This window comes from Nicotiana sylvestris, chromosome 11, assembly GCF_000393655.2.
Source record: "Nicotiana sylvestris chromosome 11, ASM39365v2, whole genome shotgun sequence".
Lineage (NCBI taxonomy): Eukaryota > Viridiplantae > Streptophyta > Magnoliopsida > Solanales > Solanaceae > Nicotiana > Nicotiana sylvestris.
Window position 1 is genome coordinate 127249572 of NC_091067.1, and position 12000 is coordinate 127261571.

The 12000-nt window shown below is 37.0% G+C and overlaps 1 protein-coding gene across 1 annotated transcript; it reads left to right on the forward strand.

Annotated features, from left to right (window-relative positions):
* Positions 1-4102: 4102 nt before the first annotated feature.
* Positions 4103-4828, forward strand: LOC104234873 (RING-H2 finger protein ATL57). Its single transcript, XM_009788509.2, has one exon. The coding sequence runs from the start codon at positions 4103-4105 to the stop codon at positions 4826-4828; it is 726 nt and encodes a 241-aa protein (XP_009786811.1).
* The last annotated feature ends 7172 nt before the right edge of the window (positions 4829-12000 follow it).

Consider the following 12000-nt stretch of genomic DNA (forward strand, 5'->3'; position numbering starts at 1 on the left):
AAAATTGTCCAAAAGATCCATCGTCGGGAAAAGTCTGAACTTTTTCTAATTTTTTTTCAATTTTCGTTTTTTTTTCCAGACTATGTCTATTACGAGTTCTAAAAGAAAAACTACATAAAAAATAGTTTTATACAATTACACTTCAGAAAGTAGTTTCTCCACCCCACACTTATATTATGCATCGTCCTCGATGCATGATCATAGAGAAAAATATTAAAACAAGGGTGAGAAATACTCCCTGAGGCCTTCTCGGGCCTAGCACCCAAAACTCTAGAACTAAGAAACTATGAAATTAAAGGAAGAGAAGAGAAGAAAAACTAGTTAGAAGCCTCTTCCACGCGTAGTGTGTGTTCCTCCACGTGAAACTCCCTTCAAAGTATGTTAGATCCCTCTAAAGTGGCATCCTCCCCTTCAAAAATAGGTTTAGTCTTGATTTTATACGTTTTTGGGTAGGTCTAGGGCCGAAATAACCTTATCCCGGGCAAAATAGGACTTAATCTGCGTCAACGGCGCCCACCTGGGCACTCCATTATTTTACATTCTGTTTCTGGCGCCACAGGTAGGGTTGTGGCGCCCAAATTCGTAAGTTTCCCGATTTCATTCGTTTTGGCTCAAATCTTGCGTGTTTCGCCCCCAATTGCTCCCGAATCATTCCTACACATTAAAACACATAAAAATTAACATAAATCAACACATTTAACATCCTAAATTCACGAAACAAAAGTAAAATATAAGGCGATATACATAGAAATATATATGCTTAAAGCTAAACATCAGTTATCCAACAAAGTTATAGCTTTCGGTCATCTCAACAAGGCGACAATTGTTGAAAAATTGTGCATCATTATATTGAAGAAATACTGATATTTTCTTGTCTTTAATTCGTGTTGTTGATTTTTGTATCTTTTGATTTCTGAATTATGTATTAATATAATACTGATGGTTTTATCTTTAATTAATTAATGTCATTGTAGTATATGGATATTATTTTTTCCTGATTATTTGTTCTTTTTTCTATTATTTGTCTTATTTTTACCTACTCATTATTTGCTTATGAGCGTATGTAATGAAAGTTTAATTCATCAAAAATAATTTCACTTTTCCAAAATAAAAAAATTCAAATACATAATGTCCAAAGGTTGGAAAAAGATAGAAAAAACAAATTATAAAACACATAGTGCATAAAAAAGCAGTGCAAAAGTTGGATAAAGATGGCCTATCACATACAACAACAATAACAACAAACCTAATTTGATCCCAACAAATGGGGTCTGGGGAGGGTAGTCTGTACGCATACCTTACCCCTACCTAATGCAGGTAGAGAGGATGTTTCCAATAGACCCTCGGCTCAGGAAGGACAAGAAGAAGAAGTGGAAAGCAATGAAGGAAGAAAGAAGAAAGAGAAAAGAAGGGGGGGAATAAAGGATAAGTAGACCAAATAATAGCAGCAGGGAATACAATACCTGAGGCGAACACAACCACATAACGTAATAGAAATCTAAGAATATAAAGGAACATGCATGCTACTAAGACTATCGGTGAACAACTATAAACTACCTACTAACCTTCTACCTTAATCCTCGACCTCCACACCCTCCTATCAAGGGTCATGTCCTCAGTGAGCTGAAGCAGCGCCATGTCGTGTCTAATCACATCTCCCCAGTACTTCTTAGGCCTACCTCGACCTCTTTTCAAACTCTTCATGGCCAACCTCTCATACCTCCTGACAGGAGCATCAATGCTTTTTCTCTTAACATGTCCGAACCATCTCAGCCTCGACTCCCGCATCTTGTCCTCCACAGAGGCTACTCCCACTCTGTCCCGGATAGCTTCATTCTTAATCCTATCTCTCATGGTACACCCACACATCCATCTCAACATCCTCATCTCTGCTACTCTCATCTTCTGCAGGTGGGAGTTCTTTACTGGCCAACACTCAGCCCCACACAGCATAGCCGGTCGAACCACCACTCGATAAAACTTTACCTTAAGTCTTAGCGGCACATTCCTATCACACAAAACACCGAAAGAAAGCCTCCACTTCATCCATACCGATCCGTTGCGATGTGCGACATCTTCGTCAATCTCTCTGTTACCTTGGATAATAGACCCGAGATACTTAAAACTCGCTCTCTTGGGGATAACTTGAGCATCAAGCTTAACCTCTACATCTGCATCATGGGTCCCGTCACTAAAATTGCACTCCAAGTATTTTGTCTTGGTTCTACTCAGTTTGAAATCTTTAGACTCCAAGGTCTGTCTCCAAACCTCCAACCCCGCATTAACACCGCTACGTGTCTCGTCAATCAACACTATATCATCGGCAAATAGCATGCACCAAGGCACCTCCCATTGGATGTGTCGCAACAGTACATCCATCACCAAGGAAAATAAAAATGGGCTGAGAGCCGATCCCTGGTGCAACCCCATCACCACAGGAAAAAATGCTCCGAGTCACCCCCCACAGTCCTCACCCGAGTCTTAGCATCATCATACATATCCTTAATCACCCTAATGTACGCTACCGAAATGCCACTAACCTCCAAACACCTCCACAGGACCTCCCTTGGGACTTTATCGTATGTTTTCTCAAGGTCAATAAACACCATATGCAAATCCTTCTTCATCTCCCTGTACTGCTCCATTAATCTCTTTACCAGATGAATCACTTCCGTAGTCAAATGCCCCGGCATGAATCCAAACTGATTCTCAGAAATAGACACGCACCTCCTCACCCTGGCCTCCACCACCCTCTCCCAAACCTTCATAATGCGACTCAACAACTTGATACCCCTATAATTGTTGCAATTTTGGATATCACCCTTGTTCTTGTAAAGCGGAACCATCGTACTCCACCTCCATTCTTCGGGAACCTTCTTTGTCTTAAAAACAACATTAAATATCCTAGTAAGCCACTCCAAACCTGCCCTCCCCGCGCTCTTCCAAAATTCCACCGGAATTTCGTCTGGCCCCGTCGCTCTGCCCCTACACATCTTACGCATCGCCCCTTCCACCTCCTCTACCGTAATCCGCCTACAGTACCCAAAATCCTGCCGACTCTCGGAGTGCTCCAACTCACCCAGCATAATGTGTCTATCCCCCTCCTCATTCAACAGTTTATGGAAGTATGAATACCATCTTCTCCTAATAAGTGCCTCATCTATCAACACTTTGTCATCCTCGTCCTTGATGCACTTGACTTGGTCTAAGTCACGGGCTTTCCTCTCCCTCACCTTGGCCAATCGGTACAACCTCTTGTCCCCGCCTTTGTCCTCGAGCTCCTCGTACAAACGAGCAAACATCGCGTTCTTAGCCGTCGTAACCGTTATCTTCGCCTCTTTCTTTGCCTTTCTGTAACACTCCCGATAAGTCCTTTTTCCTCCTCGTTAAGATGGCCATCACATGCTTGGAAAAAATAATTGGGCAGAAGGGGCAATCTTGAAAATTTTCACATGACGGGCATGTGCTTTTGGTGGGTGCTATTAGTTTTGTGATAAAATTTAACGGAGGAATGATTGTTGCAACACTTTAAATAATACAGGGATGACTTTTATTTAGTGGGATAAGACAAGAATGTACTCTCACTTTGTGTCATACTCTAAGGATGATTTTTGCCAAAAACTCCTAAAACAAGATGCAAATTCAAATCAAATTATTTTTAAATTTGAAAAAAAATACCATTCTTTTCTGAAGGGGTTAATAAAAAGATTGTATCATTAATGAATGGAGTATATAAAAAATTTAATATACATATTTTTGAGTTTGATTCGTGAAAGCATTTTATTCAAAAATGTAATTTTCTGAGATTTGAAATAAATAATATTATGTTGTTGAGTATGAGAATAAAAAAAACTAAAAATAAAACTTGTAGACCCCATGCTTACCTCTCTAAATCCAAAAACCCAAATCACCGCCATTTATCCTTATCCTCTTCATCACTCCTACTCTCTCTTCTTTCTACTCTTAGCTCCCAACACCCACCTCCAAACTTCAAGTATCTTCCACTTCATACTACATCAAAAGCCACTGTTCTTCTTTTTCAGCACACGGCTCTTGTTTATATATTTATCTTTCTTTTTTTGTTCACTGTTGGATAAAGAGAATGAAGTTTTCTATAGTACAAACCAGAAGACTACTACAAGAAGCAAATATAGAGACGACTACTACTACTACTACTTTGCATTCAACAATGAGCTCCTCCGACCCAACTTTCCAACCCATGAACGACTCTGTAGCTTCAGCAATGAGCCGTCCCTTTAAGCTCACCGCACCTTTCGACTCATCTATGGCGTTAACTATTCTCGTTTTACTCACTGCCCTTTTTTTCATGGGCTTTTTCTCTATCTACATCCGCCACTTCACCGCCGACGTAACACCCGAAGATCGCCGCCGGGAAAACCTCTCTCCGCCGTCTACCTCCGGCCACAGTTCTTGCCGGAAAGGGGTGGACCCAGCTATAATACAGTCGTTGCCTTTGGTTTCTTATCGTGGACCCGCGGAGCACCTGATCGAGGACTGTCCAATTTGTTTAACTGAGTTCGAGATGGGTGAACTCGTTAAGCTCATTCCGTACTGTCGACACGTGTTTCATCAGCAGTGTATTGACACGTGGCTCGCCTCTTACGTGTCGTGTCCGCTCTGCAGGTCTACGCAGTTTTTTAAGAAGGCGGATGAGGTTTGCTTGGATGTGGTTGAGGTAGAGAGTAGTAACGGTGGGAGTGGGATATCGACGGTTCAGGAATGTGACACGTGTAGGAATATTAGGAGATCGTGTAGCTATTCGAACTTGGGAAATAGAGTGGCATTGCACAGAAGTGCAAGTTTCTGAAAAAGAATTTGTGAAATTTGTAAAGATTTTGTAAGTATATTTGTGTACAGCACTCAAATTGACAGATTATTGTGATTTATTTTAGTACACTAGTTTTAGTGTACGAGCACGCAAATAAATGTGTCTGTGTGTAATAAATTATTGTGAAGTAAACATTAACGTTAAAATAAATGTAATATTTGTTTGAATGATGCAAATAAATGTCATTACATTGACACGGTAAATGAATTCAATATCCTCAAAATGACGTATTTAGTTAAATTAGCTATACAATAATTGTAATATGGTAATTACATAAAAATCTCATTTATGAAATTGCATGCTTGGTTCTTACCGTTAACAATTTTGGCCTAGAAGTTTCTCATAATAACTGGTATTATCCAACAGTAAATTAGTATTGCATAGCGATTAAAAGTCTGAAAGCCGAATTCATGTCATATTATGCAAAACTTTAGAATCTCAATAGCAGTTAAAGAAATAACTTCACTTGCTATGACAAACGTCAACTCGAAGAGATTGTCATTACGATAAGAGTTGTAGCCCTATTCTCGTTAAAAATAATGATATATAGCTATTAATAAATAATATAGCAACTTGCTAACTTTAGATATTGTGTAATCTATTTTTTATGTGTTAAAAAATTATATTATGCACCTAAAATATTCAACTGAAATGAAAGGAAAAGTATTATCAATCTGATTAAAAGGCTAAGACAATTCTTTCAAGTTTCACTTATACGATTAAGAAAATAATGTATAGTAATACCTTCACTTATACGATTAAAAAAATAATATATAGTACAAATTGATAATAGACCTCTAAAGGCTATTATCAGAAAACTCCAACCTTTCTTTGCCTTTCAGTTGAACGAAGTAATATAATGTATGAAATGAATTATTATGCCATGAATCGACCAAATCTATGGAAGAATTCATTAACCATGTGCAATCATAATCTATGTAAATTATAACAAATTGTGTAATTCAAAAAAAACACAATCTAAAAAAAAAAAATAACTATTGAGCATGGTCTTAAGGTTCTTTTTCTTTTTTTCGTCCATCGCTGCTTTATAGAGACATGCATTTTTCCAACCCTAGTAGAATTTTATTTGCAACTAAAATTAGGAGATAATATTTAATGACAAATATATTTCTTAAAAAAAGAATAAAAGGAAATAATTCAATTTTTATTTATATTAAATGATCAAAATTCTATATATAAAATTCAAAGTGGTGTGTTCATAATTGACTTCAAATTACTAAAGGAAGCAATATTTTCTCAGGGTTTGTAGCACGTGAAATAGGAGTTGAACATAAAATAGGAGACTTGGTTCAATTGAATTCAAAAATACTTATGAATGATAACAACTATAAATACTAATCGGTTACAATTCCATAATACAAACTAAGAACTCCTAAACCTACAATACCATATGTGAAAACGATAATTTCCTAGTTTTTCTTTAAAGAATGTTCAAGATCAAATAAGAAAAAAATTTATATAAGGTTACATCAGAATTGCTTTAAAATTTCAAATATTAAGCTCCAGGAAATATTTAATAAATAAAATTTAAAATAATTTACAAAATATTATCGATTACAGTTGAAAAAAATAATTTGCAACATTTTTTATATAGTAATAGAGTTGATAAATTTCAATATGAAAAAAGAGTGAATAGTTTTGTGGCCTTACTTTTTGTAACCTAAAATTTTAAAACCGAACAAAGAATACTCCTAAGCATGAAAGGAGTTGAAAGTTCTCGAATGATTTGATAACTAAATTTACAAACTTTGTTTATTATTCTTTTACACTTGAAAAATTAGATAAAGAAGGATTTTGGTACACAAAATTTAATTGATTTTGAAGTCTTAAATATTAGGAAACTAATTAAATGACCATTCCTAAAAATTAGAAAAATAGTTAAATGACTATTTTGTGTAGTGTAAAATCTATTTTCAAAGGATAAAAAAGACGAACGACATTTCGCTAAGGGCTTTCGTGCTTTTAATATAACTAGTTTTAGTGTACGTGCGTTGCACGTGAATTTTACATCTATCAATAAAAGTGCATAGAATATTGAACAAAAAAATAAATTTTTAATATAGACTTGAACTCATAATAAATAGTTTTTTTTCACCTAATAACAAGGACTGAACATTTAGGAAAATTTATTAATTTATGCATCAATGTCACAAGATACAGTAAGTAGTCCAGATATGTTGGACAACATACCCTATTATTCTTCAAAGTTTGCCCATTTTTTAAGTGCAGTTTATTTACATATTTTTTATAATACCAAACAAAAGTTTATTTACAGATTTACATCTTCATATCAAATAGAGATTCAGAAGAAAAATTTGAACTAAAAATAAGGATTGAGCATATTAGAAAATTTTATTTCCTAACGGTGCGATGTTCCCAAATTATTTTATAAGTAATTTATCTACAATTGCCGAAATTCAATGAATGGAATATACCTTTCAAAATACAGTATTGTAAATTATTTTCGTGCGCAAGGTAATTATATTAATTGGCAAAATTTATATTATAGTCAGATAGAAAATTTTTTGCACCACACCTTAAAATTAATATTCCATGAAATATTTATGATAACGAATGGGAAATAGTCCAAACAGGAATAATTATTTTTCATGAGATAATGAAAATTGTGTTTAACCAAAAAATAGAATTTTAGTCAAAGCTAGAATTTAGAAGAACGCGGGTTACTGATAATCAAAAGAATATGTAGAAGAGAATAATTTGGAGTAACCAGAATGTAATCAGGAGAAAAACAAGTGAATCAGAGTATATTTCAATTGTGTCTCTCCTTACAAGTGACTAGATACCTCCCTTTTATAGGTGTCTTGAAGGTATGCGTTTCCTTCAAATCATAATGAGGCTATTATGAATAATTAAAGACATTAAATGCTACGTTACACAATCATTGTAATCAATACAAATTCTCTAACGTATCCGGTATTTAATGCCTATCGAATTCCGTATCTGCGCTCTTTATTATGGTCAGATCCGTTCCTTTTGATAAATGATCTAAATAGGTACGGGCGCTGAATCCTTCAAATGACCTCCCGTGCCTCTTCCTTTGCCTTTGCTCGTTTCTATTGCTGCCCGTGACTCTTGACTAATTATAATTCTTTGACTATTTGACCAGTCCACGTTTCTCAACATATATAAATTCAATTTTTTCCAATACAGATAGTCCCCCCACTTTCCATTTATTCATCAATTGAATATTTGGGAAGTGGATTTCATTAAAACGAGAATTTTTGTCACCATTAATGCTATGACAAAACTGACGATTCAATTGTCACTTCCATTTAATACTTCATGCACGTGTCGATTTTCCATTGGCTCTGCAGTTTTTGCAGCCTTTTTTCAAGGTTTTTACGGTGCCACTATTAACGAAGTGCCAGTTATCATAATTATGGTATTTCCACCTCTGCACTTTTACCTTTGGCGGTTGCTTATCGGTATAAATATAATTTTTTCCTTTGTCTTTATCACATAAAGCTTATTGAACACTTATTTCTCCAAATCTTTGTTGACTTCTTCCTTAGACCATTCCTCTTCGATATGTCTTCTCCAAGCCCTAATCCTAAGAGAGTTTCCATTACTGACTCCTTCCCTAATGCCCCTATTAGGCATAGATGGGGAGGTAGACTTCGTAGTTTAGGATCTACTCGAGGAGGTGGTTCGTCTATGCCTTCTTCTAGTTCTGGTCCTTCCTCTAGAACCAGAGGTTCCCTTTCTCAAAAATCTTCTTCTAGGGGTAAAGACCATTCTGAACCTTTACGCGAACCGTTAGTAGATGAGATAGTTCCTTCAGAATTGTCTTTTTACCATGACAGGGAATCTCTTAAAAACCAAGTTTAAGCATTAGATCGTGTCGATACTTACCCTACTCAAATTACAGAGGTTTTGACTCCTGTGGTTCGTAAGAACTGCCATTGGAGTAATAATTTTCCCATTATTATCCCTAATCCGAATCAGAAAATTACTTCCTATTTAACAGGGTTCTCTTTTGTTTACACTTACCCTTTTACTTTAGGGTTTAGACCAGCAATTGACCTAGTCATTCTCGAATTTTGCCGTTTTTTCAATGTCTGCTTGGGTCAAATTGGCCCAATCATATGGAGGGTAGTTGCCTGTTTAATGCATTTAGCCACTAGAGCTGAAGCTCCTTTTACTTTCCCTCACTTGATTTATCTTTACTCACCTAGGCTTTTTCGTAATGGTGTTTTTACACTAGTGGCCAGGAGTAAGAGGGTTTTGGTGAGCCCTAAAGATGACAAGGATCGTGGCTGGTATGCCCGATTTGTTGCTGCCTCCACTGTTGGTTTAGTGGGTGAAGATAATGTCCCCTTTCCTGAGAAGTAGAATTTTGCACGTAGGTCTTTTATCCCTCTCGTACCTTCTTCTTTCAAATTTATCAACTTTACTAATTTTACCCCCCCCCCCCTTGTTTTTCTTTTTAACAACCATGGGAGTTGTGGGGGATGTTCCCAATTTCCGTGGTTGGGTAGATAAATTGCTGAAGATCGCGCCAATGGACGGTAGATCTTGGAAAACACTTTCTAACCGCTTTGGTTGGAAGGTTAAGACTCACGGTAAGAGTTCACATTTTGTTTTTTTTATGCCTATATTCTCCTTTATTGTTTTAACTTTTATCCTTCTTTTTGTCAGGATTTGCTATTCGAGGGGTTACTGCAGAAGCAGTTGCAGCCTATCGTGTCTCTTCGGTGACCCGTACTCCTTCGAGAACCCATATCTCTCTAGAGGGAGACCGAGAAATAGTCTTGGGTTCCTCTTCTGCGAAAAGGAAGGCTGCTGAAGAGGAAAATTCTGAAGAAGAGGAAAATGAGAGCCCGTTGGTAACGAGGCCACGAGTTAGGAGACACATTATTTCCGATGACGAAGCTGAAGTCTCGATTTCTTTTACCGAACCTGTTGAAACCCCAATAATAATTCCCGATGATGACGTCACTCCCTACGACACTTGTGAGTCTATCGACCAACTTTTTGTCAGTGGATTTGGTCGTGAAGATGTTGGGCCTGTTTTAGACGAAGTACCTTTATCATCTTTCTCATTACCCGTGCCTGTGATTCCTTCTTTACCGGCCCCATCTATTTTCGTTCCTTCTTCTACTGCTCTTACCTCTTCTACTTCTCCTCCTTTGGCTATTCCCCCCCCCCTCCTATAGTTCATCATACTGAAATGGGTTCTTCAAGTAAGAGTGCCGCTATGAGGCGGGTAACTATTGAAATTCCTGCTGAGAATAGCCTTTTGAGAAAATTAGGTCAGGCGGATATATGTCTAGAGCCTCTTATTGTCCCAATTCAAAAAGCAAAGCTGGAAAGCCATAGTTCCCTGACTTTAATGAATGACATCGTGCATGCCACTCTGAAGGTATTTTCCTTCTCTCCCACTTTGCAAAATTTTTCATCTTTGAGATTCTTATTTCTTCTCTTTTCTTTTTTAGGCTAATCTCATCGGCACAGAGTTGATGAAAAGAATTGCTCCTTTGGAGAAGACAGCACGTGACTCTCAATTGGAAGAAACCAATTGGAAGGGGCAATTTGAGAGTGCTCAGCTTCACATAGAGAGCTTGCAAGAGAACAAGAATACCTTAGAGCAGCGAGTACGGGCCTTAACCTCAGAATTGACGGTTACAAAAGCTTCTTCACACCAAGCAGAGAAAGGCAAAGAGCGTCTCGAGTCCTCCTTTTCAGAGCAGCTATCTAAAGCTAGTGAAGAGATCAGAGAGTTAAAGGCTCTTTTAAATCAAAAGGAAGTTTACTTTGGGGAGCGTGTGCAGAATTTGACTTAAGCCCAAGAAGACCTCAGAATATCTGTTGATAAGGTGCGTGCTTTAGAATGCTCCCACGCCTCTCTTCAAGCTTCCCACAGCTCTGCCTTGGCTGAAAATGAAGAGCTAAAAAATAAGATCACTGCTTGGGAAAAGGATTATGAGATCCTTGAAGAAAAATCTGCTGTTGAGGCAAGTTGGGCTTTTTTGAATTCCCGTCGTGATACCCTACTTGAAGCTAGCCAAGAAAACTTCAACCTGGAGTTAGAGTTGGCTAAAATCAACTAAACTATTGAAAAGGCTCAACAGACTCAGGACTTCCCTTCTCCTGTGGATGAAGTTCCCGTGGCTGAAGCTTTTATGAATGTTGAAGCTGATACGGGTGTCATGACTATTTCAAACCCAATCGAGCCCGTTGCTGCAAGTCAAGTTGAAGCCGCGCCTGCTGATGCACCAGCCCAAATTGAGCCTGCTGCTATCGATGTTCCTGCCTCAATACCACAAACTTCTCAGTGACTAGTTTTAATCATTCAAATGATTTTATTTTTGTTTTGACTTTGGAAGATAGTAATCAAACCCTTAACTTCATTTGAGGGTTGATTTTAGGAACGTCAGTCCCCAAGTCTTTTAATGGGGTAATCTAAACAATTTCGTAGTTTGATGACTAAGTTGGAACTTAGTCTTAGATGTTTTTTTACATATTAAGAAGTTTTTTATCTTAAACTTCTGCTTGCTTTATTCTCGCCTTTATTTTTAAGGACTTACAGAATAATTTGCATTTTTGTTTTCTGAAAAATGCTTCTGTTAACCTCATGATTAATTTAAACATGAGTTTTATAAAAGAGGGCCCTTTTATATTCCAATACTTAATGAAGAAGACGTCTCAACTTCATAATGGTATTATCATACGACAAGAGAAACAGGAATACACATGTTTTTCTAAAATAACTTGGACAAGTTTTTATTTTTGAACCTTGTCTAGTTCCGAATAAAACTTTACATGTATTTGAATTACATCCATAACTTTCTCATAACTATTTTTCTTGTAACAGATTTATAAAACAATAAATAATAGACACGGGGTTTTTCCTTATAACCCATTTTAGTACAAAGCCTTTATCCCTAGTGAGGTTTTTCTTTGGCCTTAGCTCGTGGCTTTATGACTTTTACTCTACACTTGACTGGCTTTAGCTCGTGGCTTTATGACTTTTACTCTGCACTTGACTTGACTCTTTCAGGCTTGATTTTTCCTTAATCTTCTTTGCCTTCTTTATACATATGTCCGTGTATATTATGTAGTCCCCCAAGTGTTTGAGTGTTGAAGTATGAAGCCTCGAGCACTTGATA